The 21,460-nt window shown below is 43.4% G+C and overlaps 1 protein-coding gene across 1 annotated transcript; it reads right to left on the reverse strand.

The window, feature by feature from the left end:
• Positions 1-6,084: 6,084 nt before the first annotated feature.
• Positions 6,085-20,512, reverse strand: LOC142463147 (cytochrome P450 2K1-like). Its single transcript, XM_075565504.1, has 9 exons — positions 20,285-20,512; positions 14,733-14,895; positions 12,739-12,888; positions 12,228-12,388; positions 11,372-11,545; positions 10,221-10,362; positions 9,204-9,391; positions 7,349-7,490; positions 6,085-6,941 (listed from the first exon to the last, which is right to left on the reverse strand). Exons 1-9 carry the CDS (start codon positions 20,474-20,476, stop codon positions 6,754-6,756), a joined length of 1,500 nt encoding a protein of 499 aa, XP_075421619.1. The 5' UTR covers positions 20,477-20,512; the 3' UTR covers positions 6,085-6,753.
• Positions 20,513-21,460: the final 948 nt, after the last annotated feature.

Raw genomic sequence — 21,460 nt, forward strand, 5'->3', positions numbered from 1 at the left:
TGTGTTTCAGTGTGTGTGTCTGTGTGTGTGTGTGTGTGTGTGTGTGTGTGTGTATCAGTGGGTGTGTGTTTGTATCAGTGGGGGGGGGGGTGTATCAGTGGGTGTATCAGTGGGTGTGTGTGTGTATCTGTGTGTGTGTGTGTGTGTGTGTGTGTGTGTGTGTGTGTGTGTGTGTGTGTGTGTGTGTGTATCAGTGGGCTGTGTGTGTGTGTGTATCAGTGGGGGTGTGTGTGTATCAGTGGGGGTGTGTGTGTGTATCAGTGGGGTGTGTGTGTGTATCAGTGGGGGGGGTGTGTGTATTAGTGGGTGTGTGTGTGTGTGTATCAGTGGGGGTGTGTATCAGTATCAGTGTGTGTGTGTAACAGTATCAGTGGGGGTGTGTGTGTATCAGTGGGGGTGTGTGTATCAGTGTGTGTGTGTATCAGTGTGTGTGTGTATCAGTGTGTGTGTGTGTGTGTGTGTGTGTGTGTGTATCAGTGGGGGTGTGTGTGTGTATCAGTGGGGGTGTGTGTGTATCAGTGGGGGTGGGGGTGTATCAGTGGGTGTGTATGTATCAGTGGGTGTGTGTGGGTGTATCAGTGGGTGTGTGTGTATCAGTGTGTGTGTGTGTGTATCAGTGGGTGGGTGTGTATCAGTGGGTGGGTGTTATCAGTGGGTGTGGGTGTATCAGTGGGTGTGTGTATGTATCAGTGGGTGTGTGTGTGTATCAGTGGGGGTGTGTGTGTATCAGTGGGGGGGGTGTATCAGTGGGTGTATCAGTGGGTGTGTGTGTGTATCTGTGTGTGTGTGTGTGTGTGTGTGTGTGTGTGTGTGTATCAGTGGGTGTGTGTGTGTATCAGTGGGGCTGTGTGTGTATCAGTGGGGTGTGTGTGTATCAGTGGGGGTGTGTGTGTGTATCAGTGGGGGTGTGTGTGTATCAGTGGGGGTGTGTGTGTGTATCAGTGGGGTGTGTGTGTGTATCAGTGGGGGTGTGTGTGTGTATCAGTGGGTGTGTGTGTGTGTGTGTGTATCAGTGGGGGTGTGTATCAGTATCAGTGTGTGTGTGTAACAGTATCAGTGGGGGTGTGTGTGTATCAGTGGGGGTGTGTGTATCAGTGTGTGTGTATATAAGTGTGTGTGTGTATCAGTGTGTGTGTGTGTGTGTGTGTGTATCAGTGGGGGTGTGTGTATCAGTGGGTGTGTGTGTGTGTATCAGTGGGGGGGTGTGTGTATCAGTGGGGGTGGGGGTGTATCAGTGGGTGTGTATGTATCAGTGGGTGTGTGGGTGTATCAGTGGGTGTGTGTGTATCAGTGTGTGTGTGTGTGTATCAGTGGGTGGGTGTATCAGTGGGTGTGTGTTTATCAGTGGGTGTGGGTGTATCAGTGGGTGGGTGTATGTATCAGTGGGTGTGTGTGTGTATCAGTGGGGGTGTGTGTGTGTATCAGTGGGGGTGTGTGTGTGTATCAGTGGGTGTGTGTGTGTATCAGTGGGGGGGTGTGTGTGTATCAGTGGGTGTGTGTGTGTGTGTATCAGTGGGGGTGTGTGTGTATCAGTGGGGTGTGTGTGTGTATCAGTGGGTGTGTGTGTGTGTATCAGTGGGTGTGTGTGTGTGTGTATCAGTGGGGGTGTGTATCAGTATCAGTGTGTGTGTGTAACAGTATCAGTGGGGGTGTGTGTGTATCAGTGGGGGGGGGGGGGTGTATCAGTGTGTGTGTGTATCAGTGTGTGTGTGTATCAGTGTGTGTGTGTGTGTATCAGTGGGGGGTGTGTATCAAGTGGGGGTGTGTGTATCAGTGGGGGTGGGGGTGTGTATCAGTGGGGGGGGGTGTGTGTATCAGTGGGGGGGGTGGTGTATCAGTGGGGGTGTGTGTGTGTATCAGTGGGGGTGTGTGTGTGTATCAGTGGGGTGTGTGTGTGTATCAGTGGGTGTGTGTGTGTGTATCAGTGGGGGTGTGTGATGTATCAGTGGGGGGGTGTATCAGTATCGGTTTGTGTGTGTAACAGTATCAGTGTGTGTGTGTATCAGTGGGGGTGTGTGTGTATCAGTGTGTGTGTGTGTGTCTGTGTGTCAGTGGGTGTGTCGTCTCTCTCTCCCTCCCTCTCTCTCTCCCCCACCCTTCTCCCTCCTTCCCTCCCACCCTGTCCTCTCCTCCTCTCCCTCTTCCTCCCCACCCTGTCTTCCCTCCCACCCTGTCTCCCTCCTTCCCTCCCACCCTGTCTCCCTCCTTCCCCTCCTCCCTGTCTCCTCCCACCCTGTCTCCCTCCTTCCCTCCCACCCTGTCTCCTCCTTCCCTCCCACCCTGTCTCCTCCCTCCCACCCTGTCTCCCTCCTCCTCCCACCCTGTCTCCCTCCTTCCCTCCCACCCTGTCTCCCACCCTGTCTCCCTCCTTCCCTCCCCCCACCCTGTCTCCCACCCTGTCTCCCTCCTTCCCTCCCACCCTGTCTCCCTCCTTCCCTCCCACCCTGTCTCCCTCCTTCCCTCCCACCCTGTCTCCCTCCCACCCTGTCTCCCTCCTTCCCTCCCACCCTGTCTCCCTCCTTCCCTCCCACCCTGTCTCCCTCCCTGTCTCTCCCTCCCTGTCTCACCCCCTGTCCTCCCTCCCTCCCTGTCTCACCCTCCCTCTCTCCCTGTCTCACCTTCCCTCCCTCTCTCCCTGTCTCACCTTCCCTCCCTCCCTCCCTCCCTCCCTGTCTCACCCTCCCTGTCTCCCTCACCCTCTGTCTTATCTTCCTGCCGTATACCTACACCGAAGTAACCTACTCTGCTTTCTTCCAGATCTGACTCAAATTTCACACGGGAGACATCGGAAGACAGGTAAGGAACACCTCCCCTCCAGTATAGTACCTTGAGGGACTGCGGATCAGGTAAGATCCCAGGCGGGATTGCTGCTTTAGAAATTGTGAAGAGGGGGCATCCAGACACTGGTTAATGGGTTCAGAATCATTCACATCTGGGGTTTTTTTTTCTCGATTATTGAGGTGTACACACACACACACACACACACACACACACACACACACACACACACACACACACACACACACACACACACACACACACACACACACACACACACACACACACACACACACACACACACTCTCTCTCTCTCTCTCTCTCTCTAATGGTAGTAAATTATAAGTGTACTACAATAAATAAGCCGTTATATATATATATATAAATAAAAAAAAATGTGTCCCGGTTTTTCATTTTCAAAATCTGGTCACCCTAATTATAATCTGTGCACCATGTAACTCTCCCCCAACTCCTCCTACTGGGACGGGGAGCGGCCTGTGTGAGGGGAGAGAGTGAGGGGAGAGCCGAAGAGAGCGTGCTCTGTGTGTGTGGGGGGGGGAGGGAGGGGAGCGGCCTGTGTGAGGGGGAGAGCCGCACAGTGCGTGCTCTGTGTGTTTGGGTGGGGGGCGGGGGGATAAGCGGGGCGGGGGGGTAAACGGGGGAGGGTGAGCGGGGGGGGAGAGCGAGAGGGGGGGAGGGTGTGTGTGTATGTGTGTGTGTGTGTGACCTTTGGCCTGTCACTCCGCCTCAGGCCAATGAGAGGTGTGCGGGGGCGGGCGGGCCAAGGAAGCAATCTCATTGGCCTGGCCCAAGGTCCAATGGGATTGCCGCTAGGGACACAGGGAGGGACACAGGGAGACACATACAGACATAGCCACATACGACGCTTTCACAAATATATAGTAGATACATACATATATATATATATATATATATATATATATATATATATATATATATATATATATATATATATATATATATATAGTACAAAAGAAGTTTTCTGCAGCACTCCCCTGCAGAAAGTGATACTTAACAAACAGTGGCATTTGGTGCGCAAACATCCCATCTTACATTCATACCTTCCACCTATTCCTAGAATCATTTTTACAAAACTCACTAAAACATATTTATTGCTCCTAGCTGCCTTAAATCAAGTAAAGAGAACAAAAGTAAATCATTTCTAAATCTAAAAGGATTCTGCAAATGCAAAATGTGCAAACTTAATCCGCTGGAGGCGAAACAAGTCAAGGGATTCTCCCCAACGCATTCTAAGAAGGAATCCACCATTAACAAATGTATTAACTGTGATTCAATTAATACAGTATATCTTATCCAATGTCCGTGTGACAAACCATACATAGGTCGGACTACCCGGAAACTTAGGTTAAGATTCGCGGAACATATTACCAATATTCAAAAAGGATTCATGCAGCACAGTCTTTCTAGACACTTTAAAGAGCGCCATGATCAAAACCCTATGGGAATTAAATGTATTGGTATTGACCAACTGGAGTCAAATTGGAGGGGGGTGCAGTTAATCAGATTTGTAAGGCCAGGTCCACAGTGCCTTCACCAAAGTGGAGGTGTGTGCGGGCGTGACGTCACCCGCTGGCTGCATTTTTTGGCCATGGTACGCGCGCCGTCCATGGGCGTGTCTATGGGCGTGGGAGCTGGGACTCCCTCATTGGGTGAACCGCTCACGTGACCGGTCTGTCGCGCTGAGAAATCAGTTTTCTCATGCAACGCGCACCCGCACGCCACATGGATGCGAACACTGCCTAAAGGCAGTCTGTTCTCTCAGCGTCCACATGGTCTGCGGTACAATGTCCCCAGCCTAAGGTGGAAACTAAATGGGTACATACTATTAAAAGTTTAGTGCCTCATGGTCACTATGTTGACATACATTTGGGGGCTTTTCTCCAGAACTGACTGTGTATCTCCCCTCTCTCTAAATTGACTAATTTTTTTGCTCTCCTTATTTACAAATTTGCATATTTTTTATCTCTAGTGTTGTTGGATTCATGTCTGTATTTGAAATATAAGTTTTTGCATTTCTCCTTCTTTTTCACATTTATATTTGCGTGTATACATGTTATTTACACGTGAGCAGATTATTAGTAGTTTACTTTTTAATATTATTAATTGTATTTTATTGTTTTACATGTTATTATGAATATTAGCCATGATATTGTATTGTTTATAACATCACAATTTGAGTTATGCACATACAGATATTTTTTTCCTTTGTATCGTTTACCTAGAGATGTAGTGATTGGCTGCTTCAGTACAAAACTGATTGGATAACCAATCTTTCAATCAACCAATACAGGAACGAGCACAGATATAAATATAAGGTATTAACTTATATCGGTATAACCCTGATGAAGTCTACATAGGACGAAACGCGTAGGGTTCCTTGCGTATATTTATCTGTGTACTGCATATGGATTTCCTATGATCTACCCTTACAATACAAGTTCTAAAGAAGCTTTGCTGTTTGGAGTGTGCTTATTGCCTTTCGTCTGCATCTGGTACTCTCCCTAATTGCGGATTGGGGCTCCTCTTCAGTGACCTGACGAGCAGTCCAGCTGAGAGTTAGAGTGAGGGGCGCAGTGTTTGGCTGAACACCTGAGGTGTATTGGCGTACTCTCTATCCGGTGCATGAGCGGGCGGCTAAGTGAAGGAGAGCACACGGATGTTTACCATCCAGCGATTTGTCACTTTCACCAGACGTCGGGACCAGAGAGACGTGGTGTCCGGTGGAGCACTGGAGAAGAGCGGGAGCAACCATCTCTGTGGGTGGTCTATCTACGGTGGTGAGCCAACGAAAGTCCGTGAACCAGTGTGCTGGTAACAACGCAATCCCCGGCACCAATGAGGTACATCCTGAGGAGATTTGACTACTGCTTGTCCGGTACCCGAGTGAGCTGCTTTGTGCGGGCTTTTTATCAGTATTTCACAGCCCTGTAAAATACAGGGGTTTTGATACCTACAATCCCCCAGGTGTGAAGGGGTCACTTTAACGGAAGATCCCCAACTCTGAATCCCGATGTGACGGACAACATCCTTATCTGATACTAAGATACAAAGGCACTGCAAGTAAACATCCAAACTACAATAATATACAATATTGCCACATTTAATGTTTAATACTAATTTTATCTTAAAATATGTCCATCCATTTAAAAGTTTTGTAAGCAAATTATTAAATAATAATATACCCTAGGACCTAGGTATTTAAAATGTACTTCTGCAAAACAAAAGAATATCAATAGAATGAAAAAAAGCATCTTACAACACAACTGAAGGATGGTATTATTTATAGGAGTCAGAAGTTTATTGTGATCTTTACAAAAAAAAAGTTTTGACTTTTCCCATTGGCTTATAATAATGATGCAACAGCTGAGTAATAATTTCACGTTTCTCCATGTATTACACCCTAAAAAGTATCATCATCACTTCTTGTAATTAGTGCTGGGGAATTAAGAACATTATTACCGTATGTGAAGTAGACTAGTATTATGCCAGCTAGAGTATTGATTTCATTAAATGTCTGCATTACGGAGCGTTATAGTCTAAGGGTGTTACAATGCAATTCTGGGGGCTATAAGCTCAGTCTTCAAGAGCTCTCAACAAGTCCAGTTGTCCTGGAATTACATATCCAGGCAAACCGCCATAGTGATAATTAGATCTAAGTCCATTTTTATTCATTATTGAATACATTTTTACAGCATGTTGGTGGCCATTGAAGAGCTTGATATCATAAAAAGCTAGTGATTTATTTTATTGGACATCATAACTGAATTGTCACATCTCCAACAGATGTTCTTATCACCCTTTGGGCTGTTGCACTTTATGCAGCAGAACTGGAGTCCGGTAATAAAATAAGATGTCAACATGACGCTAACGTTGGAAATGTCCCCAGAAAACCTGAATACAAGGCTGTATTCCCTCCCAAGGTGTGACTCTACCCTACTGATTAGGCACAGCACATATCCTGTGTGGCATTGGGTGTAAGATAAAGCCAACATCAGGCTTGATATCTAAGTCTGCCTCGGTGACCCCAGCAGGTGGGTGCAAAGTGAACTGCTGGAGGAGGCCAGTGAAAAACAGGAAGAGCTCCATTTTGGCCAAACTTTCTCCGACACAAGCTCTTCTTCCTGAAGAAGGAAAAGGGACAGCGATTTAGCGTGTCAAATACATACTGACCAACATATGTTACATAGATATATACAGTATGTAGAAAAAACTTACCATAGATGCTAATAGCCAGTAGAGAAGTGCCAGTTGTATGAAGAGAAGATGCCAGCACTTACATGGACATTTCCAGTGTGTTTACTGCTGTGGATCAACGCTTTGGTCCTTGAGAAAGGTCCCTGTTTAGAACTAAAGTGTTGATCCCTAGCAATAAACACCCTGGAAATGATCACGTGATGTCTGGTTTCTCTTCAATGATCTAATATCTATTTGAAAATAATATATATATATATATATATTTAAGAGTTTGGAGGAGCATCCATGGTCAAGGAACAACAGTTTGGGAAACCACCCTGTAAATGAGTCCTACCTGAAGAGAAAGGCATAAAAGCATCTTTTTTAATAAATTTTCCATTGGCATCCAGGAAGTGATGTGGGTTAAATTCATATGGAGTTTCCCATTGAGTCTTGTCATACAGAACGGAGGTGAGCATAGGAATGACGTCAGTGCCCTGTTGAACATAGAAGAGATTATTATTAATGCAATTGTACAGGTAAGCGAAAAATCGGTCGCATTACCATGCCTTGTTAGTCTTCGATTTTGAGCTATTTCTTTTGTTTTATTTAGTTTCTAGATCCCTACAATGAGGTGAGTTTTTATTTTTTATTTTATAATGGCGTGTGGGGAGGACAAGATGGTGAAAGTAAAGAGAAGCACTGATTCAAAGCAAAGTCAGGGCGAGGTGCTGGGAACAGTTCCTGTGTTATTTTGGCAACCAAGAAAATGAGCATGTGAAAACAGCTGTCCCTTCATGACCAGGGAGTCGGGGGAGCTCCCCTCCCATAATTACACGGTACCCCCATAAATATGCACAAATATTGACAGAGATCAGATCTGGAGGTACAAAGGCTGCAGCTTTTTATTTAACATTAAATAGTTGGGTAAATGCCAATCCCTGCCAGAGTGCTCGTTCAACAGGTGAAAGGTCAAACAGTCCTTGAACCGATGGCCCCGTGACCCTCATGTTGGACTCCGCATAACCCGGCTGTTATCGCAAGTGGGCTCACGGACATCATGTTTAAATGACCCCCACCCACTCGCCACTCCCAGCCCCATCGGATTTTCCCAGCACAGAGTCCCATCTGGCAAGGACAAGCACTTACACCCCCAACGGCCGCTGGCAGGGAGCGGACTGACCATGCGCCCTGCCAGCTGAGCTATAAGACCTCTCCCAGTCCTCACCCTGCTCCTCCCGCCCCCTAACCATGTCACCCTATGCTCCCGCCGGCGGAAAGGAGAGCAGCCAGAGAGTGCCAAGGAGGTAAAGGTGAACCTTGCCCCCGGTAAAGGGGTTGCTGGAGGCTTTGTTAGAATCATTGATACATTTACAGGGTCTATGTATCCAGGTAAATTTTGTGCAAAACTGGGGCATTTCCGTTTTGCTCCTAATGATCAAAAACATTTCCAATTTGTCCCCGTCTGCCCCAGCTTGCACCTTGGGGAGAGTCAGGAGGAGTTGGGGGGGAGTTACATGGTGCACAGATTATAATGAGATGTATCACATTCTGCGTCTCTGTCCCAGATTGCACCTTGGGGAGAGTCAGTAGGAGGAGTTGGGGGGGAGTTACATGGTGCACAGATTATAATGAGGTGTATCACATTCTGCGTCTCTGTCCCAGATTGCACCTTGGGGAGAGTCAGTAGGAGGAGTTGGGGGAGGAGTTACACGATGCACAGATTATAATGAGATCACATTATGCGTCTCTTCCCCAGCTTGCAACTTGGGGAGAGTCAGTAGGGGGAGTTGGGGGGGAGTTACATGGTGCAGATTTTAATGAGATGTATCACATTCTGCGTCTCTCTGCGTCATTCTTTTTCCGTTTGATTTGCCCCACAAAATCTCCATTTCTGATGTGGCGAAAATTCTAACATCCCATATCAGATTTACAAACTGTTCTTACACGTGACGCGGCGCTGCTCCAAAACACAGAGCAATGCGTCTAAACGCACTTTCCTCTACATTGACCCCCCCCCCCCAGACTTTCATCCACTGTAAAATTAGTGCTCCTCAGTCTAGTACAAGTAATAGATCACATTTCCACTAAAATATGAATTGTTTGCTAGAAATCCTAAACCTCACTGCCTGTGATTGTTTGACCTTGAAATCGTGTGATAGTCTAAAAAGAAAAGAGCAGGCTTTGAATAATAAAATAAATAATCTCACCTTTGGGATGCAAAAACCTCGGAAAGAGACATCTTTCACTGTCGTGCGTGAAACATTCAGTGGAACAATATTAGCAAACCTCTGTATTTCATGGATCACTGCGTCAGTATACGGCATATTCCTCCGATCTTCCACTTTGGGCAGTTGTCCTGGTTGAATAACCTTCCCAATTTCTTCCTGGACCCTTTCTTTAACAGAACAGAATATTTGTTACATTCCCTTTAACATTAAAACCTAAATATAGTTTTGCCTTACAGGAGAAACCGTTGGCGCGCTCGCGTTGGACACCGCACGCACTCCGTACGTCTCTACTGAAAAGATTGATTCTATACAAATGTTTTTTTTTACAAAACACAGGCAAGTGGTAATAGGGCAGCAATGAAAGCAATAGTACCAATTACTCGGCATCTTCCAGTTCTAAAAGACGCTACGCTGTGATATTGGGGGAGTGCGCATAGGAGCCCCCCGAACTGTTCACCATTTGTATTTTTTAAATCCGGCGCTGGATTCAGGAGATAAGAGTTTGAAATGTTATGTGTCTGGGGGGTTAAAATGGCGCTCTACCCAGAGCCCAATGCAGTGTTAGGATTACCATGGTAACCTCGGAAGTCCAAGATGAGGAGACTCATGATTTTTAATACTAAAAAACATGGGGAAAAAGAGCAGGTCATGCGCACGGGGCAAGATGCTAACATTATTTTATCCCTCTCATTCTCTCTCCCTCTCACTCTTCCCCCGTCCCTCTCATCTCTCTCTTATTCTATCCCCCCTCCCTTTCTCTATCCCCCTACCTCTCATTCTCCCTCCCCCCTACATCTCATTCTATCTCCCCCCTCTATATTCTCACCCTCCTCCTTTTCTCTCCCCCTTCTCATTCTCTCTCCTCCCTCCCTTTTTCCCTCCTCCCTCCCATTGTCTAAATATTGCCACCTAGTGGTTAAACCGGCCTTGACTACAATCCATGCATGTTGCCAGCCAGGAACTGACTCCGGTGGTGACTCCCTACAATATGATTACTTTGAATCTCTGGATATTTCATCATCAGTAGAAGGCCCCAGCGCAGAGTGGTAGATGATGTTTCCGTTCCAGCTGAAAAAAGGTCTAACAGTGAATTGAGCAAGTTTCCATCATGGAAGTGACTGTCTGGGATTGAGGATTCCTTACAGAAGAAGACAAAGAGTAGCAGGTTAGGAGGAACACATCATGTATCTAATGCTATGTACAGTGGGAAGAACACTGCCATCACAGACACAAGTTGTGCCAATTCTACGCATCAGCAATCAACTGTTACACACTGGACCACACCCCACACTAACACCCCCTAACATCCACCCCCCACCCCCAAAACCTTAATGGGATCAGCTGTGTGGCTGAACCATACTCCTTCCTGATGTACTCTCCATCTCACAACGAGCAGCCACGTTACCTTTTGTTTTCAACATGGTCTTTTATTCCCTCTAGAGTGTAAGCTCTCCGGATCAGGGCTCTCAGTACCTTCTGTATCTGTTTGCGCGTGTCTGCCCTTATTTGCTATGTCATTCTGTTTATGTCATGTACATCACTCTGCTCCTCCCATTGTGCAGCGCTGCAGAATATGTTAGCGCTTTACGAAGAAAGGTTACAACCAGTGACGGATTTGGAAATCCGCCGCCCCTGTGCTCTTCGCAGTGGCGGCCGCCTCCTTACCTCGCGCCCCCCTCCTCCTTCTCCTGAATTGCAGCTTCCAATGACGCCGTGGACGTCACCAACTGACGTTGCACTGCTTCCCCCGTTACCATGGTAACGCGCTCCCATGACTTCATTTGACACTGCCATGGCAACGAGACGCCATGACGTAACGTTTGTTGACGTCCGCGGCGTCATCTGGAGCTGCGTTTCAGAAAGGAGGAGGCGGGCGGCAGGTAAGGAGGCGGCCGCAACAGCTAAGTGACTTCCCGTCAGGCCCGAGAGTGCGGCAAAAGTATATGGGGACGGACATTTTTGCCGCCCCCAAATTTTCCCGCCCTAGGCCCGGGCCTAACGGGAAATCCGCCACTGTTTACAAGCTTGGCTGTAATGTTAGGAAGTAGTCAATATGTACAAAGCAAATGCCTTTCAGATTTCCGTAAATGAGACACTAGTCATAACTCAAATATCAAAGCAGATTTATAAAAGCAAAACACATTCACCTGCTCCTGCTTCATAAGGAACGCATCAAGAAACCCCGATACATTGTTTGCACTAAGTTCCATTCTGTGCTCTTTGATGAACTTCTGCAGCAAGCAATTCACATGTTCGACGTTACTCTGCACTTTTTTAGGTGCGCCAAGAAGGAATCCCAGAAATGGCCAAAAATTATACAACTGTGGAGGGAATATTTATATATTGGAACCTTCGCACTCCAAATAGAACATTCATCCTACACGATTGTATGAATAACTCATTGGTTGGTATCGGGACACACTAAGGTAGCACTGTTTTGCCTGAATACATGGATATTTTGTACTAATTATTAACTTAGTGTACTGAAAATATGGAGCTTATACTACTTGATAACTTATTTTTGAAATTAGTATGACATTAATGACCCTATTTACTAAGCCGTGCTATGCCATAGATAGAACACCTTTGGGTCTATTCATTCAAATGGCATCTTAGAAAGTGAGAAAACTAATCTTTTTTTCAAACCATATCTATTGTCATATTTGATTGAGAGACTACATATAAATGTATGTCAAATATCTACTGTAAAATTCCCAACACACCACAATTGCTCAGACCAGTAATTCCTAACAGAGGGTTCGGGAACTTCTAGGGATTCGTGAGGTGTTTTCAATGGGTTGGAACCCAATAATATACAACATCGGATAGTGGAGGTTGGGGGAGGGAATGAGGGGAACAAATATTTTCTAGCAGAGGGTGCACAGTGTATAAAAGGTTGGGAACCTCTAGTTTAGATTCTGCAAGTAAATTGGATCCATGTGGAGACTCCATGTAAAATCTACCAATGAACTTATTGAACAAGTGAAAGTTATTTATAGTTACCAGCACTGAAGGGGTGCCTAGCAGTGTTGTATTTTCACTCACTAACTTGATCAGCGTTTGAAATGTTCGGTCTTCATACTCAAACCTGTTTCCGAAAATAATGGAGCAGATGACATTGGATACAGCACAGTTCAATATAATGCTTGTATCGAAAGGTGCACCTGCAACACAAACATATAACATACAGTATGGCCTGAAACAGGTTTCAAAATGTGTCAGCCTGATGAAGGAAAGAGTAAGCTGGCAAGAGAAGCTAAGTGGCCAAGTAGGTTGCTTTATAGGAGAACTGAACGCAAACATCCAGTGTCTCATGCCATGTATATATAAATACTATCAAACGGATGCACTACATATTCATGTATAAAGTAATGACCTGGTCAACCAATCACAGACAGATTTAATAGGAAACGAGGCAGAAAACCAACATTTATCATCCTTTGCTTCTCTGCCCTGAAATCTTCCCTGTGTGTCCCTTCATTAAATGTAAGAAGAGGGAACCCTTTAATCTTACCATTTTGAGATTTGAAATGTCCGATAAGAGGGTTTAATTCCTCTTGTATCCTGCTCTCCACTGTCTTTTTCCCCATGCCAAAGTCCCGTAGGGTTGACAATGCAAACCTTCTCATTACCTTCCAGCTTTCTCCGTGACTGAAGACAATGCCTAAACATTAGAAACGCAGCGAGGGATCAGTGATGGGACAGAGAAGAGACGCTTCCAATACTTCCCTTTCCTACAAAACAATGGAACTTGTTTTTTTAAAAGCTTCACATTCAAAATCTAAAGGGTTTCTTTTCCTTAATTAAAAACATGGACAATCACAAACCCGCGTATTTCAGGCACGATCTGCACTCACCGGGCCCGTCTCCTTTCTCTGGAACAATCATCAAGTGGGGGAAGGAGCAGAAAAACCGTGACCTGCTGCTCCATGTAACATCGAAGAAATGCAAAAAGATTTCGATACTACGCTTGTGTCGTTGTTTGTGAGTGCGGAGGGGATACATTGAATTTCTTTAATAAAAATATAGGGTAAATATCTGGAAAACCGCTTTCAAAGGGCTTTTCTACTTTATTTAATACAATAAAGCTAGACTAAAATCAGTATTATTGCCTATTTCTTTTTTTATATAGGACTTTGATGTTAAGTTAATATTACATTTATTTCAGATGGAGTGACCAGTGAAAGACAACAGTATAAATGATACAACCAAGTGTTATATTCTTTCTAAATACTGTATAAGTATACTGTGCGTTGGAGTGCTTTTTTCCTTTGGATTCCTACTCATTCGCCTGGTTGCACGCCTACAAAGATACACTGGACTGGGGCAACTATATGTGAGTACCTTATTGCAACTTATGTTTATCTAGGAATCTCCCAATGAGGTTTTAGGTCTGATTTTATCAATCTCAGCCTTTAACCTTCAGGGATAGAGGTAAACTACTAATTGATTTTGCAGTCACTAAAGTGCCATGGTTATTGCTCATATACCTCACTAGCCCCAGTTACCTATCCTTTGCATCTCTAAAAGGACTTATACTACTGAATTGTCTTTTCAAGACTGGAAGCAAATGTTGGAGCGTATATCACTAACTTGTTCTGTATAATTATAACATAGTAGTATACTTTGACCACAAATAATACCTAAAATAGATTAAATACACATTAAATACACAAACGAAAAAATCCTCCTCCTAATAGTTCAAAGTATAATTACTTTGCAAAGTATTTGCTTTTCTACTTAGCGCTGTCTTTTCCTCTCTTTCTCTGTTTTTATTCATTCAGTATTCAGTGACACCTTTTTTATTTGGACTTTCGCTCTCTCTGTTCCTCAGGTCAATCAATTCTGTTTCTTAAACAACATCGTTATATTGTAATCTTGAAAGAGATAACTGTGGGTGCACTGTATTATCCTTAGATAATGGTCAGAGTTTTTAGTCTTGCACACCTCTAATGTTAGCAGTATACTTGCGTTTGAAGTACCGGTGCTCCGTGGTTCAGGAAAAAACCTGTCTGGTGTATTCTCAGGATACATCTAAGTAAGTAGAGGATCCAGGGCACTTTGGATTAGCAAAAAAGAATTTATTCTCTCGGTGGCGCACACAATGTTTCGGACTTCAATCAGTTCTTTATCGCGTGACCTGCCGTTGTGTGTGCCACCGAGAGAATACATTCTTTTTTGCAAATCCGAAGTGCCCTGGATCCTCTACTTATCCTCAGATCACCCATATACCATGAGCAAGACTCAAAACTTCTCCAGCATAGGGAAGACGGCTGCACAGCATATTGTATTTAAATAGGTACCTGAATCCCGGCCTCAAAGAGCTTGCACTGTAAGATAAAGTCAGTGAGATAACGTGAGCTGCAAAAATGAACAAGGAGGCCTCTAGAATCAACACGTGTGCTATACAAATAACGTTGCCAACTAAGTACTACCATGGCACATGTCCTGGACTGTAACACAAATGGGGATAAAATAAAGTCTATTCCATAGGGATACTTAAGTTACCTTTTCCTTGGGTTATTTGTGTAAATATTGGCATGTCTGCCCTATCTCCAAAGTCATCAGCTTGTGTAACAAGTGCGTCCCTCACAGCCCGATAACTAGCCAGCACCACCGTCGTCTTAGGTCCAAAATGTACAGTAAATACATCTCCATACTTCTCAGACAGCTGTAACAGAAAGTACAATACATTAAAGCAACAATACAAGCTGCTGTTTTTCTTTTATTCCCCTCCCCCCATTCCTTTAATATGCGCATCAATACAATCCACCCAATGATAAGTAATTGGCTAAGTTGCTGATCGATCCGTTCTCCTGTGATCGATCGGTGAAGATTCGAATCGGGGGTTCACTAAATGGCTGTCAGTGCAGCAGTAGAGGACCAAACATGCAAAGTTCTGTGGGGAAGATCATGTGACCAGGCAGTCACTAGATTCAATTGGTGCACTGCTAGAGAGAGGACAGGGCTCAAAAAGGGGTGTGCCAGAGCCTGTTTCAGAAGCGGAAGGGGGTATGACTTTGTAAAAGCTTGCTATAGAAACAAAAATGCTTGTTACATTATAATACATGAAAAATGTCATTCAGAGTTGTTTAAAAAAAATCTACAAGTATTCTCTTAAAGTACAGAATTGTTTTATTTAAAAAAAAAACACATGTAGGCTATTGCTTTAAGCGATGGAAGCTTCGATCTCTCCTACCTTCTTTCCCCTCTTCCCCATTCCTCCCACCCATCCCTTTTTTTGTAACTTGTGTCCGGCTTCCATGGCACGTTGCATAGCGAGGGGTAGCAAGGATTACACCATGTCCTATAATTTGGAGATGATAGTACAGTACAAACGCAGTGGAAGTCCCAGACATGAACAAAACTGATTTTACAGTGAGATGTCTAATAAATTAAAACTAGCTGATGACATCTGAACGAAATGTAGCAAGCGCATCTGCCACTCCCTCTCTGCAGATAGATACTGCGCAGCAGCTTGATGGCTGAAGCTGGCGCCCAACCTATCCATGGTTGAGACGCATATCTGGCGTGTGATGAACGTGGAGAAACTGACCAGCTTCATAAGAGACCACCTTAAAAGATTTCAAGATGAATGGGATCCAACTACAGTCCAATGGTGACCCGTTCAATATTATTGTCGCTAATATTGTGAAAGTAGTAGACCTGTACCGCTGCTAGTAGCATACACCATCACATACTTATTTCTATACCCATCTCAGCATATTTCATTTGTACAATAAAAAATAAAAAAAAATCTATAAAATCAGAGTAAAAAAACAAAAAACAAAAAAAGACAAACTAGCTGATTAATGCATTTTTTTAAGTGAGTTTGTAAGATTCACTCTACATTTTCATGTACAATATTTGGGATCCACATGAAAAATTATTTAGGATACACTTGCCAAAATGATCTAAAATACTTATGCTTGTCTGATTTTTAAGTCATTAATAAAAGCACATTTGAACCTACACTGGCGACACACTTTATTCGAGCTCGGCTAGTCCCACGAATTCGGGTATACCCGGGTGTATTGAGGTTTGTGACTGTTTTCTGCCCGAGTGCATTGAGGTATTTTCCAGGCAGGGAATGAAGCATTTTATTCCCGCTGGCTGCAATACTGCACAGTATATATATATATACTGCATTACAATTCATGAATTTATGCCATCTGGTAGACACGCGAGGCATTGCAGCCTATTAAATCCTAATCATTATCTTTTAACAGATCAGCCGCCCGTCAGCCAGGCATGAACCCAGGCTGGGAAGGCAAACGCAACGGGGCTTGTCAGAGGTGAGTAGCGGCGCATTCCAGGTATCTGCCAGGTACATACTGGGTATTTGCTCGAATAAAGTGTGTCGGTGCAGTATTAAACATTAGTTCATTTAACCTCTACATTGTACTTCATTTCTAATTGGTAGCACACCACGCAGAATAATCAAGTGTATAAGTAGAAGAAATATTCCCCCGGCGCTCCCGTGACAGCGTGACCCCAGTGATAGACGTATTCATTAGCATAAAAATATAGGTACAATGTCAATGACAGATCGCAATGTATGCAATAAAAATAATGCAATGAGATAAAAACAACCAGTACGATGCTGCTCAACCTTCACTGGACCTTCCTTCGTGGTCCTCAGTAGTGGTTTTAGGGCGGAGTTTCAGGGATGAAATGAAATCTAAATCAGAAACACAAAGTGGTGCAGTGTTGTCTGTTCTCTTCAGTGTATGGAGAAATACCCTACGGATACACTCTCACATAGAGAAAAGTGCGCCAGGCCCGTGACCCCAGGGGGAGTCTGTTGTTCTGTTATTTATTTCATTTTATCTGCGTACCGGTCATCTGCGCTCCCTGAAATTCCACCCTGGAATAATCAAGTTCTAAGAATCATTGTAAGGTGATCCAAGCTTGTCCTTCAGATTCAGAATCCAAGAGCTGTGTATAATATTTATTTCATACACATGGTTACATAGTAACAGAGTAGATGAGGTTGAAAAAAAGACATATCCTTCAATTTTAACCTACAGTACGATACAGTTGGTTAAGATACTCATCCTACATTTGTATTTATATTGATCCAGAGGAAGGCAAACAAAAAAACCCCGGTGAAACATTGGCCAAATACTGTCTCATATTAAGGGGGAAAACTGACTCCAGTAAGCAGATTTTTTTCCAGCGTCAAAATCCTTCCTATGTTTGGCTTATCCCCGGATAACTTTCCTTTCTAAAAAGACATACAGTGGTGAATATATGGTGCTCAAGTACAGGGACCTATAATCTTGACCATAAAAGGAGAGAGGTGGTACTGGGAAATTCATAAATGGAGATACTAACCTATAATTGGGCTCCAGTTACCCTGGAGGTGGGGGTAGATGCACGGAGACACCCCCCCCTTACCTCATTGGGCTGGCCCCGTTAAATGTACTCACAGCTCTATTTTGTCTCCAGTCACCCTCTCCATCGGCGTGCTGCTGTATCCAGTCAGGGAAAGTCCAATATAGTGTATGTGTGCAGCGCACAGCCAAAAAGGGTAAGAGCAGGTCTGGCAAAAAAATCTTTATTAAGAGGCCATAAAAATAGAGGGCTGCAACCTTCTACGCGTTTCGTGCAACAAGATGCACTTTATCAAGAAGTGTCTTAACATGGTACACAAAACATTTTATATAGCAACTGTCCGCCGATTTGGCGCCAAAAAAATCTCAATCAATGACGTCATAATTGAATCTCCAATCAACAGCAGTTACGTTGCGCAAGCGCCATGCAGGTAAGTTCCTCACTGAGTATTACTGTGAGACGTGATAATATCATACAAAAGAAAAAGGACCCAGTCTTGCAGCACTCAATCACTCGGAATGTAATGTTGTAAATTTAAAATATACTTTATTGATAACCTTGAATAAAAAATAGGGGGTTAAAACGTAATTAAATGATAATAAACAGCTCGTGACTGTATCCTTGATACCCCACCTACGGTAAGGTGGGTAGGTGTAAATAGAGTCCCTAATGAATATTGGGGATCAAACGCTACGGATAGTAGCTACCTAGAAATATAGGAAAAAGGAGCCTCTGAGAGCCCACTTAAAGACACTCTCCTTGCGAGTGTATCCAGGCGTATGATACGCACTAAATTGATACACTGAGGAGAGGTACAGTATTATAGTATGGCATAATGTGCGCTTGGTTAGACCTATGTGATGTCTGTCCCTGATATAGATATGCACTGTGTGAGCCAGGTCTATGGTAAGAACCTGTGTAGCCCCCACTATTGATCATAGGTGCAGACTCATGGACACACTACGTACTCAGTAGCACTCCTCTGTGAAACTTATATGCTTATATATATGTTGTGGGTATTTTGGGGGTTCAATTTGAGCTTGTAGGTGTTCTGTATGTTTTATAGAGAGAATTATGCCTAAAGTAAGGGGTGAGATCAGGTCAAAAGGTTGGATTGTAGAGAATCCTATTGGATATTCATGTTCAAGACTCGATTCCCAGAAGGGATGAATATTGAATGAATATCAATCATTTTCTATAGTAATTTAGTTATTGGTAAGCTAATTCATACTCACTATATGGATTGCATTTCATCCAAAGATAGGGTTACCAACATTTATGATCAACATAAGCAGTTCTATGTAAAAGATATTTAATGGTGTTGTTCCTCTCTCTGACCATTAAAGAACAGTATGTCCCAAAATAATTCCAGATCTCAAATTATGATCAGAATAAGGTTGTGAGAAAATATTGACATAAATAATCAAAACAAGTCATATCCAACATACATTTGAGAATTATGTATAAATGAAAAATGTATTCTAGGAGTAAGAATTTCCTGAGTTAAAATATATATATGATTCTTTTCTAAAAAACTGTATCAATCTAAGTAATATCCTTTGCATCATTGGAGGGTTGTATACATATGTGTTTTTAATATAGGTATAGGGATAGATTATATTTTCATCTTCATTTTGATTTTTATATTTATTTTGGTTTGTTAGTTATATTGTACAGTTACTGCATGTATTGTTAGTATATGGCACTGTCTGTTTGATTGGGCTTACCAATAATTACTTGTCCCCGCTCTTTTATATTTATACACCATAATCATTATGTCCTCCCCTCCTCTAGTGTTGGTATAATTAGGGGTGTTCTTGTCTGTGTTTTCACATGAGAAGAGCCCGTATATGACCGATTTGGGGTAGTTGGAGGCATATTTAAAATATTATTATTATGTATTCATTTTTAGCCCATAGAATGCATTAGGTAAGATTGGAACGCAATTTGTGCGCATGCGCGAGCGGTTGTGACTTGTTTGGACCGCATCTCGTGAGATTTTGCCCTTTCCGAGAATCAGTGGTAATCAAGGCAGAACGTATGCGCATGCGCGAGCGGACGTGACTTGCTTGAGCCGCATCTCGTGAGAGTTGGCCTTCCACTTCCCTTGGGGTGCGTGTCACCCACTGAGGGCGTTGCTAGGCTTGCGTCTCACAGTAATACTCAGTGAGGAACTTACCTGCATGGCGCTTGCGCAACGTAACTGCTGTTGATTGGAGATTCAATTATGACGTCATTGATTGAGATTTTTTTGGCGCCAAATCGGCGGACAGTTGCTATATAAAATGTTTTGTGTACCATGTTAAGACACTTCTTGATAAAGTGCACCTTGTTGCACGAAACGCGTAGAAGGTTGCAGCCCTCTATTTTTATGGCCTCTTAATAAAGATTTTTTTGCCAGACCTGCTCTTACCCTTTTTGGCTGTGCGCTGCACACATACACTATATTGGACTTTCTAAAAAGATATCCACTGTATCTGCCATCACAGTCACCATGCGTTGTAAATTCCATGTTTTAACTGACCTTAAGTTTAAAAAAAAGAAAAACCTTTGCTATGCTGCTGCCAAAATCTCTTTTCCTACAATCTAAAGGGATTACCTTGTGTCATTTGTACTGTCCTTGGGATGAAAAGTGCCCTTAAAAGTTCCTTGGATACATTTGTAAGTACAATCGCATATCCCTTAGATTATAATATAAACAAAGCCAGCTTGGATAGTCCTACCTCCATAAGAGACTGGAAAGGCTTGCTCAAATTCACCACATTCAGATTCCCAATAAGAGGAAGGGGTCTGGGACCAGGAGGCATCTTCACTGTGGACTTTTGTGAACCATTCAAGAGATAGATCAGGAATAAAATACCGGTGATAAAATACACCAGCAGATCTGCACCCGCAAAGAGGGCAAATATAGTCATAGTGAAGTATGAAGCCGGAAAGGACTTCTGGGTGCATTACAAGCATGCTATTTATACAGATGGGTTTCATTCTCATAACGCAGATTAATCAATGCGTTGGTACGAGCCAAGTTCTAGCAATGTGTAATCATGTTTTGTGTGATTGCACAATCCCTAGATAATGTTTTACTCTACATGGTGACGTAACATTTCTAACCCAGAAGAGTATTTAACACAGATTCATTCCAGGTGTTTGGAGAGCGAAAATGATGTAATTTTTTTTTTTTATCTTGCTTGAAAGGTGTTATTTCTTAGCCAAAGTGTAGCGTTTTCAGGGACGGTACATTTTGTGTTGTAGAGTGTCATTGGTCATGTCCCATGGATATACCGTGAAGCACGTGTGTACACAATTATAATGTGTGTGTGCCGTGCCTCCGCTTACCCAACCTTCAGTTTCATTCCACATTATTAAACAATAAGGATTTTACCATTTACTTAGCGACACTGATAAAAACGTGATTAAGATGTAGTATTGTATTGTATGTCTTTATTTATATAGCGCCATTAATGTACATAGCGCTTCACAGTAGTAATACATGTGGTAATCAAATAAATAACAGATAATATAAATAACAGATCATGGGAATAAGTGCTTTAGACATAAAAGTAACATTAAGGAAGAGGAGTCCCTGTCCCGAGGAGCTTACAGTCTAATTGGTGGTTAGTGAGAACGTACAGAGACAGTAGGAGGGAGTTCTGGTAAGTGCGTCTGCAGGGGGCCAAGCTTTATGTATCGTGTGTCCAGGATTATCCACAGTGCTATTCATATGCTTCTTTAAGCATAGTAGTGCATGGATGCGTCTACACAAGCAAACAAATATTCCGGAAAAACAAGTTTATTTAACAGGTTTATGGTATATTTTCAGCAGTATTAACAAAAAAAAGAGACATGAAAATACAGACCCATTTTCTTTAATTTCAGGAAAGTTTTTTTTTTTTAGTTTT

The sequence above is a fragment of the Ascaphus truei genome, chromosome 11 (assembly GCF_040206685.1).
Source record: "Ascaphus truei isolate aAscTru1 chromosome 11, aAscTru1.hap1, whole genome shotgun sequence".
NCBI lineage: Eukaryota > Metazoa > Chordata > Amphibia > Anura > Ascaphidae > Ascaphus > Ascaphus truei.